The sequence below is a fragment of the Acanthochromis polyacanthus genome, chromosome 6 (genome assembly GCF_021347895.1).
Source record: "Acanthochromis polyacanthus isolate Apoly-LR-REF ecotype Palm Island chromosome 6, KAUST_Apoly_ChrSc, whole genome shotgun sequence".
Classification (NCBI taxonomy): Eukaryota; Metazoa; Chordata; class Actinopteri; family Pomacentridae; genus Acanthochromis; species Acanthochromis polyacanthus.
The window spans coordinates 3,299,545-3,322,198 of NC_067118.1; the positions used below are offsets into that span (position 1 = coordinate 3,299,545).

Sequence of the window (22,654 nt, forward strand, 5' to 3'; positions counted from 1 at the left end):
ATGTTTGTCAGAGTAAAGGATACTTCCACTCTACGATTGAGAGCGCAGCCCGTCTGATCGGGTTGTTGAGTTTGAGGCAGTATAACGCTCGAGGAGCACGCTGCACCTGGTTACTGCCTTGCACCTGAGAAGGAAGTGACATCAGTATTATCAATGACATCTTTTTACAGACGTGGAGCCGCTAACATTAGCATATGTGGCTAACTAGTTTGCTAGCTATTGCAATAACAGATAATTCAAGCTAATTTAAAGTTAGCATAGTGCTAGCTAAATGGAGAATGTTGTCTCTTAGCGCATTGTCTTGCCTGTTCCTTAGCGTATTTTCACCTGTTTCTTAGCATATTGTCTCGTATTTTGTTAGCATGTTGTCTCACTTGTCTCTTAGCATGTTGCCTCACCTTTTCTTTAACATGTCGTCTCACCTGCTTCTTAGTGTATTGTCTCATCTGTTTTTAACACATCTCACCTGTGTCTTGGCATGTTGTGTCACCTGTTTCTCAGTGTGTTGTCTCATATTTTGCTAAAATGTTGTCTCACCTGTGTCTTAACATGTCTCATTTGTTTCTTAGCATGTTGCCTTACTTTTGCCTTAACATAGCATGTTGTCTCACTTGTTTCTTACTGTGTCGTATCCCCTTTGTGTTAGCGTGCTGTGTCACTTGTGTCTTAGGGTGTTGTCCCATCTGTGTCTTAGCATGTTGTCTCATATTTTGTTAGCGTGTTGTTTCACTTGTCTCTTAGCATGTTGTCTGACTTGTTTCTTAGCATGTTGTGTCACCTCTGTCTTAGAGTGTTGTCTCATCTGTGTCTTAGCGTGTTGTCTCATATTTTGTTAGCATGTTGTCTCACCTGTCTCTTAGCGTGCTGTCTCACTTGTTTCTTAGTGTGTTGTCTCACCTGTGTCTTAGCATGTTGTCTCACCTGTTTCTTAGCGTGTTGTCTCACCTGTTTCTTAGTGTGTTGTCTAACCTGTTTCTTAGCGTGTTGTCTCATCTGTTTCTTAGCGTGTTGTCTCACCTGTGTCTTAGCGTGTTGTCTCACCTGTTTCTTAGCGTGTTGTCTCATCTGTTTCTTAGCGTGTTGTCTCACCTGTGTCTTAGCGTGTTGTCTCACCTGTTTCTTAGCGTGTTGTCTCACCTGTGTCTTAGCGTGTTGTCTCACCTGTTTCTTAGCGTGTTGTCCCCTCCTCCTCTGTGTTCCGGTTGAACTTGTGGTTGAGTGAAGCGTGTCGGTTCTTGTCATCCTGACTCCGCCCTCGTTCTCGCCATCCAGGTGTTCATCCCAGTCGGCGTCTCTCTCCTCCCCCTCCTCCCCCCCTCCTCCCTCTCCGCTCCCATCCCCCTCCCCTCCCTCCTCCTCCTCCTCCTCCCCCTCCCCCCCTCCATCCTCTCCGTCCACTGCCTTGTTGTAGCCGTTACGACCGGTACCTGAACGCAACACACAGAGAAAACACTAAATCAAACACAACATTCCTAAACCAGGTTTCTGATCCAACCTGTGTGTTCTCTTGATTATTTTCTCTCGGCAGTGGGTCGGCAGGTTGAATTTATTGTTTACCGTCACTGATTGCATCTAACTTTAGGAATATAGTTCCTGTGTTAGGGTTAAATTTACAAATTTTGTCTGTTAAATTCCATTTACAAATTTGTATTTATATCTTTTTATGTTTAAAAATCCATTTTCTTTCCCTTTTTGTAAAAAATGGAAATGTTACAGAAACATATACAGCTGTATAATATTTTGTTTGAGATATGTCAGTTCAGTCAATTTTTGTAATATTGTTGATATTTTACAAAATTCTAGAAATAAAAAAAATTACAGAACCAATACATCCATTTCAAATGTATGCTTTTTCTTTTCTTCTTCACAAAGGGCATCTAATTATGTACGAAACTTCTTTAACTAAGAAATATTTCTTCCTTTTATACCAACAATAGAGCATTCTGTTTGAAATTTAAAAAATTAAATTACAATAGATTTGAACCCTTTTTTCCAATGGTTATTCACACATTTTAATGCTGTTGTACACTAAATGTAAATTCACTTTGTTTTGTAATTTTTTAAACTTTTGTATTTTAAAAATACAAAAAAAATTTCATGAAGAGGAAAAATCTTATAAAATCATAATTCCAACACTTCTGTATCTGTAAAATGTTATTAATAGTACCTAATTATAGAAATATATTCATATTACAAGATTCAAATTTAACATTTTCCTTAATTAAATTACAAAATAAAAGGGACATTCTGAAAAATTAAAAGGAAAAATTTGGTACATTTTACTTATTTATTTATTTTAACACTCCTACGGCAGATCTTTTATCTGCACGTCTGTGGATGTCCCCTCCTCCAAAAAAGGTTATGTCAGGACATCCATCCAGGACTTCTGTTGGATGCCCAATGTAACACAAGTTTCAATCTGCTAAAAATCAAAATTCAGCATTTTGTTCTTCTGACCTCACATCATTTTCCTTTAAGGTCAAAGAGGAGGAAGAGGATGGAGGGACGCAATGGCTTCCAGAGGAGGTGGAAACAGAAATATTGTAGTGAACAGCTGTGACCTAGATCTGCATGTGTGTGTGTGATCTGAGCCGTGATTTATGTGTTGGTACCTGAGGACTCACAACACGCATGTTTGAGCTTCTGTACTTGTGAAGATCGACAACTTCTTAACATCACAACCAAGTAAACTAACCCTGAAATACACCTGAGCTGAACTGGAGCCATAAAACCAGGCTTAAAAGATGTCCTCACATGGCAGTAAAACCACCAGGTCCTCACATCGATAGCAGAACACACACAGATGTAAAGCCAGTCATGGACAGCCGAGTCAGATCACATGATCATGATCTCTCTCTGCATTTTCCTAGAGTTCCTGTGTTTCCCAGAATGCCTTGCTGCTGGTTTGTTGCATGCAGGTAAAAACAGCATCATCACAGCTGGAAACGCTGACAAAACATTCATGGTCGGAAAAACGTTCAAACACGAGACAAAGACAACAGAGTTGGACTCGTCACACATTGAACCAAATTAGATTAAAATAATGTTTAAAACTGCAATTAAAACTACATTATCAGCAATCAGTGATAAATAATGACAGGAACATTTACAGTGACACAGTAGAGCAGTCAAACATGTGGTCCACGGGTCAAAAGCAGTCCTCAAAGTGTAACAATTCCAGAGAAGACATTAACTGCAGATTGTAAATTAGTGAAACTATAAATTTAAAATCATTTCTAGACCATGACAAGTTGTTTGGATCATAAAGTAAAATACTAGATTGTTCATTGTTCTTTTGTCGTTGTGTGTCTAATTTTTCTAATATTTTGTCTTTTTTTGTTGTTTGTTGACTGACTTTTGTCGTTTGTCTCACTTTTTTGTCATTTTGTTTCTCCTGTTGGTCTTGCTTGTGTTTTCTTGTCTCACTATTGTCATTTTGTGTTCTGCATTTTTTTGCTGTCTTTCCATCTTTTTGTCGTTTTGTTTTACGCTTTGTCATTTTTTGTCTCATTTGTGTCATTTGTGTAATTTTTTGTGTAATTTTTTTGCCTTTGTCTAATTTTTTGTCATTTTGTTTCTCGCTTTTGTCGTTTTGTCTCATTTGTGTAATATTTCGCCTTGTTTTTGTCTTTTTTGCCTGACTTGTCGTTTGTCTCACATTTTTGTTGTTTTGTTTCTTATTTTAGTTCTTTCTGTTTCTCATTTTTGTCATTTTGTGTTTACTTTTTGTCTAGTATGTTGATGTAATAAAATGAAATTGTCTTTTAAATAGTTGAGATTTTATCATTATTCTCAGGAACAGGCTTTCACAGTTTTGCTGTTTTTGTGATATTTTAGCGTATTTAAATAAAAATGCAATCGCAAAAAGAAAAGTTCTGTAACATGACATTTTTCTGTTAATGTCACTAATTCTACCTGAGAAATATACCGACAGTATTAAATTTGACTTCTGCATTTTATTCTGAACTAAAACCACAATATTCATGAACGTACATTCATGTGTCTTTCAACAGTCTTTATATGCTAATAAATGATAAAATAATGGGCCTGTAGGAGGTTTTTTGCAGTGTGATTCTGAATCTGGTTCCATTTGGATTTTATTGCCAACAAACGGTGTCTGAATGTTTCTTCTTATCGCTGTTTCCTGGGGATGTTCCACCAACATGTTTACATCAGCCGAGGCGACGTCAACATGACTCGACGTTTTTCTGTGGATTCATTATTATTACATTAAATTTCTCCTCTTAACTGAGCACCGAAGCCCTGAAGGAGGAAAGACAACTAAAACGATCTGAAAAACGAGTTGTGGTGGAAAATGATTGTGCTCTGGTCCTCTGTGTTTCCTTCTGTGACCTCAGTGTCCAATCAGCCGCTGAGGTTTGGTCACATGACGGCGAGTCGTGTGAGGAGTCAGCGGAGCTTCTTTCACCCGCAGGATGACTCGGAGCGTCTAATTATGGACGAATTACCCGAGTCGACTCCGCTTACCGAGACAACAGAGGGTGTGTGTTCACGCACGAATAACACTGTGGGGACCGAGTGTTGTCATGAGGACATTCTTATGGGAAGTGGGGACACGTATGGACCAAGTGAGGACATTTCCTCACAAAGATGGGACATTTTTTGAAAACAAAGAGTGGATTTTGATAGAGATGTGACCTTTGTGACAAAATGGGGACATTTTAGAGACACTGGGGACCTTTTAGAAACAGTGGGGACATTTTGCAGAAAGTAGGGACATTTTAGACAAAGCGCAGACATTTAAGAGAGAGCAAGGACATTTTACAGAAAGTGGGGACATTTAACAGAAATAAAAAGGACATTTTAGAGAAGAGAAAGTAGGGACATTTTAGAGAAAGTAGAGCCATTTGACAGAAAAAGGGACATTTTAGAGAAAGTGGAGACATTTAAGTTAGAGCAAGGACATTTTACAGAAAGTGGGGACATTTAACAGAAAAAGAGGACATTTTAGAGAAGAGAAAGTAGAGACATTTAACAGAAAAAAGGGACATTTTAGAGAAAGTGGAGACATTTTTAGAGAAAGTGGAGACATTTTTAGAGAAAGTGGGTACATTTAACAAAAGGTGGGGACATTCTACAGAAAGTAGGGACATTTTAGACAAAGCGCAGACATTTAACAGAGAGCAAGGACATTTTACAGAAAGTGGGGACTTTTAAAAGAGAGCACTTTATGATCCATTTTAGAGAAAGCAGGGACATTTATATAGCGCTTTTTTTATATAGCGCTTTTATATGATACATCACATTCACCCATTCACACACTGATGGCGGAAGCTGCCATGCAAGGCGCTAACCACGACCCATCAGGAGCAATTAGGGGTTCGGTGTCTTGCTCATGGACACCTAGACATGAGCTCAACTGGCCGGGGGATCGAACCGCAACCTTCCAGTTACAAGACAGCCATTCTACCCACTGAGCCATGCCACCCACATTTAACAAAAGATTGGGACATCTTACAGAAAGTAGGGACATTTAAGAGAAAAAGGGGACATTTTAGAGAAAGTGGGGACATTTTAGAGAGTGGGGACAATTAACAGAGAGCAGGAACATTTTAGAGAGAACGAGGACATTTTACAGAAAATGGGGACATTTAAAAGAGAGCAGGAACATTTTAGAGAATGTGAGGACATTTTAGAGAAAGCAAAGACAATTAACAGAAAATGGGGACAATTTAGAGAACATGTGGACATTTAACAGACAGTGGGGACATTTTCTGATACGGTGTTTTTTAAAAAAAAAAAAAAAAAAGGGATAATCAAATGCATTGTCCTGAGTTTAGGACAGAAATTCAAGTCAGAACATTCATTTATTACTCTGCCAGGGAACAGCAGAGTCATGTGACGATTGCTGTTGGTTTGTCTGCCCATCTGTCTGTCTGTCTGTCTTTTAGCAACATTACTCCAAAACAGACTAACGGATTTGTAGGAAATTTTCAGGGAAGGTCAGAAATGACACAAGGACAAAGTGATTAGATTTGATGCAGCTTGTAGTCTGGATCCACGGCTTTGTTAAGGATTTGTTAAAGATCTGTCCAGTGGACATCTCTTGTAGGTTCATGAAAGGTTGAGTTGAACAATCCTGTTGTTTCTTTACACAATCTCCAGTTTTTTTTCAGTCTGAAATTCATATTTTTACTCTGCCAAGGATCACGGCTGAGTTTTGTTTTGTGTGTGTGTGTGTTTTTTTTAAGAAGGGCCTATTTTAGAAAGTGGGGACATGATCAGTTCTAAGTAAGAAAAACGGTCAAAGCTAGAACTGGCTGTAAGTTGGAACCAGTTCTATGTTGGAAAGAGTTCCACATTGGAACATGTTTCATTGTCATAAATGGTTCTAAGTTGGAATTTGTTTTAAATCAAAAACATTCTAAATTACAACTGATTTCAAGCTGGTACCAGTTCTAAATGTGAATCTGTTCTATGCTGGTACCAGTTCTAAGTAGGAAAAGGACATAAGTTAGACCCGGCTGTATGCTGGAATTGGCTCTCAGTTCTTAATTTGTAAACAGTCTAAAGTTGGAAATATTTGTGATTTGATCACAGCTCTAAGTTGTAATAGGTTCTGAGTTGAAACAGGTTTGAAGCTGGAAACAGATCGATACTGAAAGATGTTCTATGGGGGAACATTTTCCACATTAAAACACGAAGGAACTGGTTCTATGTTGAACCAGTTCTTATTATAAAAAAACAAAAGTTATAAATTAGAACTGATCATAAGTTGGAACCAATTCTAAGTATGAACCTGTTCTAAGTCGGAACCGGTTGTGAGCGCTAAAAGCTTTCAAGTTGGAGTTGGTTCGAAGCTGAAACTGGTTTTAAGTTGGAACCAGATCTCGATGCCCGGTACAGCTGGTTTCAGGGTTCAGGTTAAATGTTTGGTCTGGATTAGTAGGACTCAGAGCGGGTTCTAGTTTTTACTATGAGGTCTTGGTTCAGCATCGGGGTCCTGGAAGTTAATTGTATTAACGAGGTCCCCACAAAGACCAAAAGACAAATAAAAGTGTGTGTGGTGAAGCGGGGCGTCTCATCATTCGCCTTCATCCGCCTTGTTAAACTCCAGCTTTACTGCCCACCATCAGTGTGCGAGCTCACGAGTGTGTTAGCGTGTGTCTGTTAGCGTGTGTGTGTGGCATGTTAGCGTGTGTGTGGCGTGTTGCCCTGCAGCCTGGTCCAGCTGGAAGGTCATCAGTTCATTTAGTGAATGCTGGGGCAGTTTTTCCTTTTCTTCTTCTTCACTGCTCACATCTCAGACACTCAGTGGAACTCGTTTCTGTAGCGAAGCTCGATCAATAATCTCACATTATTGGCTGATATCGGCTCCATCTGACCTCCTAAATACAAAGAGCTCTAAAAGTCTGACTTGTCGACACACAATGAACATTCCAAGCGTTCAGAAGTACTTTAGTAAGAAAATCAAACTGAAAGCTGCAACGTTTCCATCCAGGTGTAAACCTAAAAGGTCTGGAAAATTTGCAGAAACGTTTACAACCTGAATTAACGTCCATCATTAAATTATGACTTAAGCAGGCGACCAGCAGGTGGAGCCGATTCTTTGCTCGGCGCAGTTAAAGCACCACAGAAGAAGACACGATGCTAAAAGAGTTCAGAGATAAAGCAGAAAACTGTAAAATAAAAACTATTAATGTACTTTATCAACAATTCGGTTAAGTTTTTACATGATTTCCAATTAAAAGACATTTTTCATTTAAGGACATTTTAATTAATCACAACTTATAGAACTAATATTTATTTATTTCCCCTTTTTTTGGCCTTTTTAAAACAATAAATTGTTTTTGTAAAATGCTGGGTTTAGTTTTTCCCAGAAGACAAAAAGAACGTTCACGTCACTTTACTCTGGTGTGAAATCATGAACTTTAGGTTAAGCGTTTGCAGAACTTTAACTTTAGCTAATTCAGATGAAAGTAATAACAGCATGTGAGAATAATTTAATACGTTTTCTTATAGAAAATATAAAACAGTTGTTGTGGGGTAAGAAGACTTCCCAGTTTGATGCTGTTTGTTTGAAATACCCCCAAACTTTACCTGGTTTCATTGTCTCTGCAGGTTCTCGTCTGTTTTCTTGATTTACATCGATAACATTCAGACAATTTCTGCTTCATGTCAAGGTCCACATTAAAAACCTGCTCTCTGACTGTTGGTCACAGCTCAGTCAGTCGTGGCTTCACAGTTGTGCAGATGTTTTTGTTTTGTTTTCTACAGAATCGGGTTTGAGCAAACTGAAGATTTTTGCTTCTTTTTTTTTACCCTCCTGTTTGGTTCATTTCTCAGGAACAGATGGGATATACCAGGGACATGTTTAATGACACAAAAATCCCAATAAATGTTGTTTATATCTCATTAATAAGTCCATTAAAAATCATTTCAATTCATATTTCGTGCAGTGCTGTTCTTTACCTCTCACAGATAATGGTTCAATGGGGATAATTCACTTATTTTTAAAAAAAAAAACCAAGCAGAAGAAGTTTCATACCAAAATAATACTTTTAACAATGAAAACAATTGTTTCTTACTTGATTCAGATTCAGAAAACTTTATTTATCCCCAGTGGGCAATTTTTAAAAAAAAAAAATCTGACCGTTAGCATAACAGGAGGGTTGGATGAGACACGTAGATTAAAGTAATTATGATGAAATATCACTATTTTAATCTTAGATTTGGTTTGATTTCCTGATTTATTCACACATCAGAAACAGTTTTTGGGGATTTTCAAACACAGAACTTCCCGCTTGGTGTTTGGAGGTTGACAAGAAGCTGGTAGCGACATCATCAGGCTGAACTAAACTCTTCAAATTACAATAAGAAGCAGCATAAAAAGAGACGAACTGAAGTTTTATAAAAATCTGATGCGATGTTATGTCTAGTCACAGATCTTTCATTTTATAGTCAGAAGGAAGAGAAACAAAGGGAAAAGCTTTTACAGAGAAGTCTTTACTTCAGGGACTCATTATTATTTAACTGATTACAGACAAGCATATTTCCAGAAACACCAGCAACTCAGCAAACAGGAGAAAAATCTATCAGAATGAGAAAATGTTCAGATAAGACAGTTTTTATAGAAAAACGTCCTGCTGAAGTGAAGCAGTCGATGTTTTTATGTTTTCATTTTATTACGTCAACCGAAGAAGGTTTCTCAGGTTACATTTGAGATTTCTGAACATGACTGTAAATATTTATTATATTTCAGTAGCTGCTCCTCAGAAACATCTTTACAAAAATATTTTAATATAATACAGGAGGTCCTCAGTGTACGACGTCCTCGACTTACGGCGTTTGTTACGTCTGAACTGGTAACGTGAAACTACCTGACAAGCCGATGAAAAGTAGAAAAATCCCACAACTTAGCTCCAGAAGAAGTAGAAAAACCCATAACCTCGCTCCAGAAGAAGTAGAAAAACCCCATAACTTAGCTCCAGAAGAACTAGAAAAACCCCATAACTTAGCTCCAGAATGACTAGAAAAACCCCATAACTTAGCTCCAGAAGAACTAGAAAAACCCCATAACTTAGCTCTAGAAGAACTAGAAAAACCCCATAACTTAGCTCCAGAATGACTAGAAAAACCCCATAACTTAGCTCCAGAAGAACAAGAAAAACCCCATAACTTAGCTCCAGAAGAACTAGAAAAACCCCATAACTTTGCTCCAGAAGAACTAGAAAAACCCCATAACTTTGCTCCAGAAGAACTAGAAAAACCCCATAACTTTGCTCCAGAAGAACTAGAAAAACCCCATAACTTAGCTCCAGAAGAACTAGAAAAACCCCATAATTTAGCTCCAGAATGACTAGAAAAACCCCATAACTTTGCTCCAGAAGAACTAGAAAAACCCCATAACTTAGCTCCAGAATGACTAGAAAAACCCCATAACTTAGCTCCAGAAGAACGAGAAAAACCCCATAACTTTGCTCCAGAAGAACTAGAAAAACCCCATAATTTAGCTCCAGAATGACTAGAAAAACCCCATAACTTAGCTCCAGAAGAACTAGAAAAACCCCATAACTTTGCTCCAGAATGACTAGAAAAACCCCATAACTTAGCTCCAGAAGAACGAGAAAAACCCCATAACTTTGCTCCAGAAGAACTAGAAAAACCCCATAATTTAGCTCCAGAATGACTAGAAAAACCCCATAACTTAGCTCCAGAAGAACTAGAAAAACCCCATAACTTTGCTCCAGAAGAACTAGAAAAACCCCATAACTTTGCTCCAGAAGAACTAGAAAAACCCCATAACTTTGCTCCAGAAGAACTAGAAAAACCCCATAACTTTGCTCCAGAATGACTAGAAAAACCCCATAACTTAGCTCCAGAATAACTAGAAAAACCCCATAACTTAACTCCAGAAGAACTAGAAAAACCCCATAACTTAGCTCCAGAAGAACTAGAAAAACCCCATAACTTAGCTCCAGAAGAACTAGAAAAACCCCATAACTTAGCTCCAGAATGACTAGAAAAACCCCATAACTTAGCTCCAGAAGAACTAGAGAAACCCCATAACTTAGCTCCAGAATGACTAGAAAAACCCCATAACTTTGCTCCAGAAGAACTAGAAAAACCCCATAATTTAGCTCCAGAATGACTAGAAAAACCCCATAACTTAGCTCCAGAAGAACTAGAAAAACCCCATAACTTTGCTCCAGAAGAACTAGAAAAACCCCATAACTTTGCTCCAGAAGAACTAGAAAAACCCCATAACTTTGCTCCAGAAGAACTAGAAAAACCCCATAACTTTGCTCCAGAATTAGCCGCCGTTCCCAGCTCTCTCTACTGCTGAATCTCAGCCAGTCAGAGGTGAGCTAACTAAACATGGCACGTTCACTGACATTAGGTAAATCTGGAACTGAACAGTAAACATAAAACAGAAATCTTTATACTCGAGACCACGGGTTGTTATGCAACTTTTTTACTCATCTAAGGTACAGCTATGCAACTTCTGTATTTTGAAATATATGTGAAACAAAAAAAAACATTTTCTTTTTTTTTAGGCTTATTGCACTTTTATGCAATATATTGTAGTAGTTAAGACATAAGTCAATACATACTATTAAAACTTGAGATATAAAGGTCATATTGATGTAAAGCAAATAAAAATACTCCAAAAAAACTGCACTACAGTATGTAGAAATGTAAGAGTGTGTGCTGGTGCACAATGGTAAGTCTTAAAGGGCTTCATAAACGTCCCAACAATGTTTGAAATGTCAAGAAATATTAATACAGCAATATAAAAAAGTACCAGTGATGAAATGTAAGAAAAAGTCTGAAGAACCTTAAAGTTCCGTCTGTTCAGTTTGCATTAATGTAGTTTTCATCCATCCTCTATACTCCGCTTTATCCTCACTAGGGTCATGGGGGGTGCTGGAGTCTATCCCAGCTGACTCGGGTGAAGGCAGGGGACACCCTGGACAGGTCACCAGTCTGTCACAGGGCTGCCTTGCTGCAAGGTGAAAGTGCTAACCACTACCCCACTGTGCAGCCCTGTAGTTTTCATATTAAACTTTATTACCTTTTACTTACTTTTAGAATTACATTTAAGACCTTTTACTGGCTCCTAAGTTGTTATTATTGTTATTATTATTAAATGATAGTATTCATAGTATGCATTTTTAACTTGTTTTATAAAATACATTAAATGGAACTGCCTCCGGGTTTGATTTCTGTCGTCAAAGTGAAAAACGATCGATAAATGATGGACTGGATGCTGCAGGATCAGGATGAAGCCGTCTCCTCTCTTTAAAGGTTACTCTGAGGTTTAAAATAAGCTTCGTCTCAGGGACCGGAGCAAAAGGACGGATTAACTCTGCTGCCATGGCAACACATGATAATGCTCATTTCCATGACAACGCTATCAGGAGGTCCGCAGAGGCCATCTTAACTTGGCGAGGAAGCGGAGAGCGGGAGGTCTGATCCTCTGTCAGGATCAGCGGCAGGATGAACCCCGCCTACCTGAAGTCACACCTGAGGTCAAAGGTCACACTTGAGGCTGATTCAACAAACTTTTGACTTCCAGGATGATGAAGTTCCGACTCAGAGTTTGTATCAAACAAACGTGGGAGAACGAGTCGCAACAATCAGACATTCATTTTTCTGAAATGTTGAAGTCAAATTTAAATCAAAACCTTGAGGATTAATCAATGAACTGTCAGCACTAATTTAACCAATTAAAACTAAATGAACTGATGAGGCAGAAAAAAGAAGAAGTTCGTGCACGTTGGTAAATACAGATTAGCTGTAGTTCCTGGTTGTTCCACCAGGTGGAGCCACTTACTGTTTAATGCTGTTGAGACCAGAGGATGTTGGCAAGCAGAGAGCATTGTGGGAGTTTAGCTAGCAAGTTTCTACACGTTTTGGACCAGTGTCAAGTTATTTGGGACAACTTTTGAGTCCTTTAGGACAATTTTCAAATACTTATGGACAAGTTGTAAGTCATTTTAGACTAATTCTGATCAGTCTTGGACAATTTTGGCCTCGTTTTGAGTCATTGTGAACAAGCGTTTGGTCATTTTAGACAAGTTCTGAATTATTTTGGACAGATTTTAAGTAAACTTGGACAGATTTTGGGTCATTTTGACAATATTTTCTTTATCTGTAATACCTGCTTGTTCCACCAGGTGGAGCCTTTTACTGTTTCGTACTGTAAAGACCAGAGGATGCTAACAAGCAGAGAGCATTGTGGGAGTTTAGCTAGCAATGGGCACCATGACAAAGACGTCTGTGGTGGTTAAAGACTTCTGACCAGCTCTTATGTGTTCCAGAGTCGATGATGGCAGCGATCCTTCAGCGGAATGTTTGTATGATTTAGTTGCTTCTGTGGTTTAAATGAATCCTATCAGCATATTTAATAACGTACTTCACATTTAATTGATTATTGACTGATACCACTGTAGATTATTGGTTGACAACATTGTTTAAAATTCACATGCAGGAATAATTAACAATAAAGTTGTATTGTTATGATGTAGAAACATGAAGGAAACAACGGGAACAGTCAGAGGAATCAGGTAAAGGTGTGAGGTCGGTGGTGCAAACGCAAATTCAGAGTCAGAAACTGTGGATGAAATTCACACAAATGGTTTTTGAAAAACAAGCGAATCAGTCGGTAATTTCAGCTGCGACTGTTCAATCGATCTGTAAAACGACAGAAAAAGAATCAACTGTTTCAATAAGTGAGTCACGGTTTCCGTAGGAATCACCGCAAAACTAGAGAGACAAAATACAACCACAAAACACACAAAATGAGCACAAAGAGACACAAAGACACACAGAAAATCACAAGGATGCACAACATGACCACAAATAGACACAAACTGACTCCAATACACACAAAACAAACACAAAGAGACACAAAAATGACTACAAGGATGCAAAAAATGAACACAAATAGACACAAAATGACCCCAAGATGCACAAAACAAACACAAAGAGATACAAAATAACTACAAGGATGCAAAAAATGAACACAAATAGACACAAAATGGCCCCAAGACACACAAAACAAACACAGAGACACAAAATAACTACAAGGATGCAAAAAATGAACACAAATAGTCACAAAATTAACACAAAAAGACATGAAATGACTACAGAGACACAAAATGACCACAAAGACACACAAAACAAACACAAAGAGACATAAAATAACCTCAAGGACGATAAAAATGACCACAAATAGACACAAAATGACCACAAATAGACACAAAATGACCACTAAAAGACATGAAATGACCACAGAGACTCAAAACGGCCACAAGGAGACACAAAATGAAAACAAAGACACACAAAACAACTACAAACACACACCAAAATGCAGGCAAAAAGATGCAAAAACACACCAAAATGACCACAAAATGACCAGAAAAAGATGCAAAACAACCACAGAGACACAAAATGCGCACAAAATGATGCAAAACAACCACAGAGACACAAAATGCGCACAAAATGATGCAAAAAGACACCAAAATGACCACAAAAAAGGACAAAATGACCAGAAAACGACCACAAAGACACAAAAAAATACCAATTGATGCAAAACGACCACAGAGACACAAAATGCGCACAAAAAGACGCAAAAAGACACCAAAATGACCGCAAAAATGGACAAAATGACCAGAAAACGACCACAAAGACACAAAAAAATACCAATTGATGCAAAACGACCACAAAAAGACCCAAAACACCAAAGCTGGCTGTGTGTTTGTGGATCTTGGTCTGATTCTGTGTACTAATGCATAAAACGACGCTGAAGATGAATCTCTCTAATGGAACCTCCATCATGAGAGAAATAGAAGAAATAATGAAATCCACATCATCAGAAACACGCACAGACTCACAACGTTTATCCGACATCAGATTAGAGGATCACATGAACGCTGCTGCTGCTGCTGCTGCTACAATCTAATAATAAAACACAGAACCTGGAAAACCTTTTCATGATCCCGTCTTTTGATTTAAATATCTGAAAAAAGCTCATTTCCCTCCTTCAGGTTCTGTTCTGAGTTTCTGTGGAGAGAAAACTGCTCAAGTCGTTTGTTTTTTGACATTCAGAGTGTTTAAATTTAGATGTTTTTGAATATTTATTCTAAAAAAATCCGACTTCATGGATTAAATTTCATCAAATCCACAGAAACCTGGAGTTTGACAGTAAATCTGAAAAGTTCTCACCTCGGCGGTTCTCCTCGTACATCTCCGCTGCTGCTTCAGCTCCAAACAATCATCATCAATCACTTTGATCAGTTTCCGATCGCTTTGATCCTCATCAGATCCTCATCCTCCTCATCTTCTTCTACTTCTTCTTCTACTTCAACTTTATTCCTGCCAAACAGAGCTCCAGTTAATCCTCCGTCTTTCCGATCACTTCATCCATTCATCGATTGATTTATCGATTTACATCCAGGCGGAGGGAAAAATAAAAAAGTGAGGAAGAGGAGATAAATCCGAGGCGAGTTCTTGTTGTTTCAGCTCCGATTCACTAATCTGAGTGTGTTCATCTATCTGAGCATCTCTCCCAGCTGGGATTAAAGCGCTCGCAGTTAAAGGGGAGGTTCAGCTGGACCACAGTTAAAGGGGCAGACACAATAAAACCTCGACCATGACGACGACGACGATGATGATGAAGTCTGCCTGCAGGGACGCTAAATAATGAGCAGATGGATCTCGTTTTCTGTCTGTTATTTTCAGGGATTTTCTCTCTGAGCTGAATAACTATTTAAACCTCATTATAAAGATTTTCCACAGCGGGACTCAGGTGTGTTTTTATTTTTAACCCGGAAAAATCACAGTTTGGTCCTTTGGGCTTCGACAGAAAACGTTATTTTTAAATTAAACTCAGAAAAAAAGAAAATGCCGGAAATGTTGAGAGATGATTCAGAATACCGTAAAATACAGCAACCATGCTGCAAAATAAAAAACAAAACAAAGCAGATGGAAATGAAACCTTTCTTCTTTAAAAAAAATACCACAAATAAAATAAAAAAGAAAAACACAGTACATTAAAAACAGTTAAAACTGATAATTGGACAGAAAAATATCTGTTTAAAAAACGATACATTAAGTATTGAAAATAATAAAAATAAATGAAGTGAAAATGTGTAAATATCATAACAATAACAAGCAGAGAGTAAAACAATACAAATACTGTATATATTGTTAAATTGTTTTTTAAAGGGCAACCTCTAAATCAAACTTATTTAGTAGTATTTATGAAATACATTTTTGTTGTGATACAAAATGAGAAAAAAAGAAAACCGCACATTAAGAAACTGTAATGAAACCGTTCCTGGTAGAAAGAAATACCAAAAAGAAAAACTAAAAACGGAGGGGACAAAAACAGCACATCAAAAAATGTTAAAAATGATGATCTGGCAGAAAAAATCTGTTAAAAACAATACATTGAATGTTGAAAATAATAAAAATAACAGAATAATTATAGCAAAAATCCGATGCCCTTGTTTCCAGAAAAAAAAATTATTAAAAAACCCAGAATCTGGATATGTATATATATATATATATATATATATATATGTATATATATATATACATATACATGTATATATATATATATATGTATATATATATACATGTATATATATATATATATATATATACACTGCTCAAAAAAATTAAAGGAACACTTTGAAAATACATCATATTTCAATACGGAGGGAAAACAAACTGGATCTTAGCATTGATATGGACTGGTTAATGTGTTAGGAATGAAAAGATGCCACATTGTTTGATGGAAATGAAAATTATCAACCCCCCAGGAGGGCTAAATTCAAGACACACCAAAATCAAAGTGAAAAACTGATGTGGCAGGCTGGTCCATCTTTCTGAAATTCCTTGGCAGCAACTCAAAATGGTATTCAGTAGTTTGTATGACCTCCATGTGCTTGTATGCAAGACTGACGATGTCGGGACAAGCTCTGAATGAGACGATGGATGGTGTCCTGGGGTATCTCCTCCCAGAACTGGACCAGGGCATCGCTGAGCTCCTGGACAGTCTGAGGAGCAACCTGATGGTGTCTGATGGAACAAATCATAATGTTCCAAAGATGTTCTATTGGATTCAGGTCAGGTGAGCATGGGGGCCAGCTAATGGTATCAGTTCCTTCATCCTCCAGGAACTACAAAGTTTTCCTTCCCTGTCGTACAAAACAAAGATCCTCTCTATCTGAAATGAACACCCACTCTGTGGTAAAAAAAAAAGAAGAAGAAAGAAACAGAGATCCTCAATAAAGAGACGTTACACTCTGGCTCTGACGACAGTTTCTGAAAATCAAATTCAAATAACATATCTATACACAATTCAACCGACTCATCGGTCATCAAACTCTGAATGTCTTAAAGCAAAAGGCATAACAATATATATATATATATATATATATATTTATATATATATATATATATATATATATATATATATATATATATATATATATAAGAAAACAATGTTAAAGAAATGTGCATTTAAACAACTTTATTTAAAAAAGGTAAATGTATAAAAACTTTACAAAAAATGGTGTACTTTGGCCCGTTTGTTGCCAGAATAAGGAAAATAGTTAAATATTTAGAAAATTATTGAAAACTCAGTGAAGATCTGCCTCCTTGCTGCTCAGAAAACATGTTAAAAACTGTGCTGTGTTTTAACTTAACGGAAAATCAATTAACCTTAAAAAAATCACTTTTAAATAAGTAACACCAAACAAAAGAAAAGTGTTGAAAATAATAAATAATTTGAATTAAAAAATAGAAACAGATCATTCTACCACAGAAGTATGAGTAAATTTATTATAAAATATTTATAAAAAGACTAGACTAAATTGGAAACCAAAGTAAGATTTAGAAGGTTTCGTTTTATACCTGGACTCTCAACAACCTGGTTTTAGTCTAAAATTTTTCACTAAAGTAAAATAAGTAGGAAGAATCTCAGCAGTGATAAAAGCTGATTTAATCGTCTAAAGGTTCTTCAGAGCTTCTTTTCTTATCTCCTTCAGCTGAGGATTCACTGATCCTCCCTTTATGAAACCCAGGAGATAAAGGGAAGCAGCAGAACCAGCGACATGTGGCGGTGATTTAATGTATGAAGGTCAAATTTGATGAACTGAAATTTGAATTAAAGACATCATCAGCATCATTCTGATCAGTAAAAACCAGCGAGAGACTTCTGGACTCATTGTGACTGATGTACATGGTGCTCATGAAGAAGAACTCTTTAAGGAAGTCTTTGCTGAGGTTCTGTAGATATTTAGAGATATTTAGAGATAGAAAGAAGTTCTAGAGATCCTTTAGGGTCTTGATAGGTTGGATGAGTCTTTAAAGCTGCTGTCCAGAGTTTCCGTTTGTTTTCAATCTATGTATCATTTTTTAACAAAGCTTAAATGTGTTAGTCTAGTTCGATACTATAATATAAAGTTAGTATAACGCGATATGAAAATTTATTCCTGAGCTCCGCCTTCCTCTCATAGAGCCCCATGTTATTCCAAAAAGCGCCGGTCGCTGCCGACCAATCAAGTTCGAGCTTCAGCTTTGTCATGCTGTCAATCAACGGTTACGCGCACAGCAAGCAAGCCCATGCAGAGGTGGGCGAGCTACGTACTACGCAACCGCGCGCACATTTGTTTTGCTTGTGGAGGAGACAGCATCAGGGCTCAGCAACTTCCAGAAAAGTTACCAATCCCACGGCTTGTCAGGCCAAGAGACTGCAGGACGTTTTTTGGCTCGGGGTGCTCACGTCGCTCCCCGACCACGGCCTCCATAGCCCGGCTGACGCCTTCGTTTAGATGCCGTGGTCGGGGTGCTCGCGTCGCTCCCCGACCACGGCCTCCATAGCCCGCCTGACGGCTTCGTTTAGACGCCCGACCTCTGGAGGAAGATGTTGGGGCGTCTGGGACATACTCTTCGTCAGAGGAGTCATGCAATTCTGAACTCTAGATAGAAATAAATAAACAATGTAACACATATACACGCGTAAATGCACTAAGTTTGATAAACAACGTCATCGAGAGGATTAGGACAAGTTAGACTCAATACAGCATTCTAACGTAATTCCTTTATTATTTACTAAATGTACTAAATGTAGAAGAGGGGAAAACAGCAAAACAGGCGAGATGCTGCAGCACTCCGGGCACTTCTCTCAGGTACTGCGCGCGTGCACAAATAAAGGGGCGAAATCAGAGGGAGGGAGGGACCAACAGTGTTCTGGGAGACGCTGCGATTCAAACTCCGGACAGCAGCTTTAAGGAGGCAGCTCTTTAAGGATGTTTAGGTATAAGGACGTTCTAGAGGTCTTTTTGAAAGTTTTACAGATGTTAAGGGATATTTTGAGTTGTTGAGCACATCTCTGATGTCCTATAGAGGTCTTGATAGGTTAAATAAATCTTTAAAGAAGTCTTTGTTGAGGTTGGATGGGCCATTAATGTCATTTAGAGGTGATTAGTAAGTTCATAAAGTCTTTAAGGAGGTCTTTGTTGAGGTTCTACAGGTCTTTGAGGATATTTTGAGTTCTAAAAGTGGTCCTAGAAGTTCTGTAGACGTCATTAATCCCCCTTTGTTTAGGTCCTACAAAGGTGTTAACAGACATTTAGAGACCTGCAGAAGTTCTAAAGGTCTTATAGAGTCTTGATTGGTTGGACTGGTCTTTAGGGAGGCCGTTGTTGAGGTTCTACAAGTATTTAAGGGTATTTAGTGGTCTAACAAAGTTCCAGAGGACTTGTAGATGTATTAAATATGGTAAAAATGTCTTTAAAGAGGTCTTTGTTGAGGTTCTACAAGTTACTAAGGGTATTTAGAGGTCTAGAAGGAGCTGTAGCGGTCCTGTAGGGTCTTGATAGGTTGAATGAGTCTTTATGGAGGTCATTGGTGAGGTTTTGCAATTCTTTAAGGGTTTTTAAGTATTTAAAGAAATTAAAGGGTTTTAAAAATGTGCTAGAGGTCTTTTTTTTTTAAAAATCTACAGATCTTAATGGATATTTAGAGGTAATGAACACAACTCTGATGTCCTGTAGATTGCATTTAGAGTTGTCTGATAAGTTAATAAGGTCATATTTTAAAGAGGTCTTAATTTTGAGTTCTGAACATGGTCCCAGAGGTCATTAATTGGTCTTAAAGGAAGCTTTTGTTGAGGTTCTACGGGGATGTTAACAGACATTAGAAGTCTGCAGAAGTTTTAGAGGTCCTATAGAGTCCTAATAGGTTGGACCGGGCTTTAAGGAGGTTGTTGTTGAGGTTTTACAAGTCTTTAAGGGTATTTGGTGGTTTTAAAATGGTCCAGAGGACCTGTAGAGATATTAAATAAGGTCAAATGTCTTTAAGGAGGTCTTTATTGATATTTTACACATCTTTACATATCTATAGAGGTCCAGAAGGAGTTCCACAGACCCTGTATAGGTCTTGATAGGATAAGGAAGTCCTTAAGTAGGCCTTTGTTAGGTTCTGTATTTCTTTATGGATATTTAAAGGACTAGAAGGAGTTGTAGAAGTCCTGTAGTGGTTTTTACTAGGTTAAGAAATTTAGGCACTCTTATTGACATGCAGGTCTTTAAGGAAATTTAAAGGTCTAAAGATGTTCTAGAGCTTCTATAGAAGTCTACATTAGGTTAAAGTAGATTTTGAGGACATGTCTGTTGACGTGAGGGTCATTAAGAAAATGAAGAGGTCTAAAGAAGTTCTAGTGGTCTTGTGGAAGCCTTGATAGGTTCATGACAACATTGTTAAGATTTTACAGGTTTTTGGGCATAATTAGATGTCTCTGAACCATCCCAGAGGTCAGGTAGGGGTCTTGGTAGGTTAAAGAAGTCTGGTAAAGTCTTTGTTGACATTCTACAGGTCATTAAAGATATTTAGGGTTCTAAAGAAGTTCCAGAAAACCTGTAGACATCTTTTTTTTTATCTTTGTTGATGTTCTAAAGGTTGCAAAGAACTTCTACATGTCCTGTAGAGGTGTTTAAGGGGTTAAACAAGTCTTTGTTGACGCTCTACAGGTATTTGAAGATGGTTTCAAAGCAGTTCCACATGTTAAAGTAGAGGACTTTATTAGGCTAAAGAAGTCTCTGAGGAGGTCTTTGTTGAGATTGTGTGGGTCTATTTTGATGTTTTGAAATGCATCGTCTGATATTGGTTGCATTGAAAAATCAGACAGACTCTGACTGTGGATGGATCAGTTCTACTATAGTACAGTTCTATGGCAGCGATATACTCAGATCACACACAGGGGGGTGACATCAAGATCTGCATCTGGAAGAGTACTTGAAGGTAAATTAAAGATGAAACATCGACCTTCACTTCATGGTGAAGGACACACACGCACACACACACACACACACACACACACACACACACACACACACACACACACACACACACACACACACACACACACACACACACACACACACAGACACACAGTGTCTTGCTATCATTGTGGGGACATACCATTGACTCCCATTCATATCTAACCCCTAACTCTAACCAAAACAATGTCTAACCCTAAAGAAACATTTTTGCACTTTTACTTTTTTCAGTAACAACAACATGGCCAAGAAAACACTGTTTAAACTTGTGGGGACCAAAATGAGGTCCCCACAAGTGACACAGTTTTCGGTTTTCCTACAGTTGTGGGGACATTTGGTCCCCACAATATAGCAAAAACATGGGCGCGCACACACACACACACACACACACACACACTGAGTGTATCAGTGTTTAATCTGATTAAGTCTTAATGTTCAATTTCAGAACAAGTCAAGAATAAGACTGACCTTCTTCACCTCCTCTGTGGTGTAATGTTTCATTATCATTGCATCAGAAAGAACATGTGCACACATATGTTTGGTCATTATTAGTATTATTGTTATCATTATTGTTATTGCTGTTGTTATTATTATTAATAATATTATCATATCAGTGTCCACATACTTTTGGTCAGTGCTAATGTTTATTATTGTTGATGTTTTTATCATTATGGTTCTTATTATTGTTATAAGAGTGTCCACATACTTTTGGTCAGGTCTGCAGCTGGATGGACATAAACTGTGTTTCCATCAGATCAGAAATGGAGGCAGCAGGCCAGTGTGTGTGTGGTGTGTGTGTTATTGTGTGTGTGTGTGTGTGTGTGTGTGGTGTGTGTTATTGTGTGTGTGTGTGTGTGTGTGTGTGTGTGTGTGTGTTATTGTGTGTGTGTTACAGTGTGTGTGTGTGTGTGTGTGTGTGTGTGTGTGTGTGTTATTGTGTGTGTGTTACAGTGTGTGTGTGTGTGTGTGTGTGTGTGTGTGTGTGTGTGTGTGTGTGTGTGTGTGTGTTACAGTGTACTTGTTTCTGCTATACCGGTGGGGACTTTGACCTGACTATTTGCTATAAAGGTGGGGACTTGTCTTACGGTGGGGACCTAAAATGAGGTCCCCACGGGTGGCAACACCGTTTTCTTGGCCATATTGTTGTTAATAAAAATGTAAAAGTGCAGAAACGTTTGTTTAGGGTTAGGCATTGATTTGGTGATGGTTAAGGTTAGTGTTAGGGTAAGGGTTAGGAGTTAGATATGAATGGGAGTCAATGGTAAGTCCCCACCGGTATAGAAAAACAAACATGTGTGTGTGTGTGTGTGTGTGTGTGTGTGTGTGTGTGTGTGTGTGTGTGTGTGTGTGTGTGTGTGTGTGCTGGTGTATTAAGCTGTATAATCCTGGGTGCTGCTGGACTCTGAGAGGATTTTCCTCTTTCTCTGCTTTCACTGTCTCAATAAAACACTAAATACAAACTGAGAGGAATGGAGGGGAGATATGTGACAGAGAGAGACCACCAGGTCATTAAAATCACAACTACTGATGGTGGTAAACATCAGACTGCAACAGAGATCTAATATTTACTGTAGAATCATCTGATGGAAAGAAAGAAAGAAAGAAAGAAAGAAAGAAAGAAAGAAAGAAAGAAAGAAAGAAGGAAAGAGAGAAAATAAAAGGAAAGAAAGAAAGAAAAAGTAAGAAAGAAAGATAGATAGAAAGAAAGAAAGACAGGAACAACTTAAAAAGAAAGTAAAATTAAGGAAAAAAGAAAGAAAGAAAGAAGGAAAGAGAGAAAACAAAAGGAAAGAAAGAAAGAAAAAGTAAGAAAGATAGATAGAAAGAAAGAAAGAAAG

General features: G+C 37.9%; 2 protein-coding genes across 22 annotated transcripts in view; one reads left to right on the top strand and one right to left on the bottom strand.

Moving 5' to 3' along the window:
* The window catches only part of LOC110972517 (voltage-dependent L-type calcium channel subunit alpha-1D-like), a 74,361-nt gene extending 59,308 nt beyond the window's left edge, over positions 1-15,053 (bottom strand). Inside the window, 3 exon segments of the mRNA XM_051949243.1 lie at positions 24-124; positions 1,162-1,427; positions 14,692-15,053. Coding sequence (XP_051805203.1) covers positions 24-124; positions 1,162-1,427; positions 14,692-14,713 — 389 coding nt within the window. The 5' untranslated portion in view covers positions 14,714-15,053.
* Positions 1-22,654, top strand: part of LOC127534328 (GTPase IMAP family member 9-like) — a 268,581-nt gene that overhangs the window by 138,159 nt on the left and 107,768 nt on the right. The gene's annotated exons all lie outside the window — the stretch shown is intronic.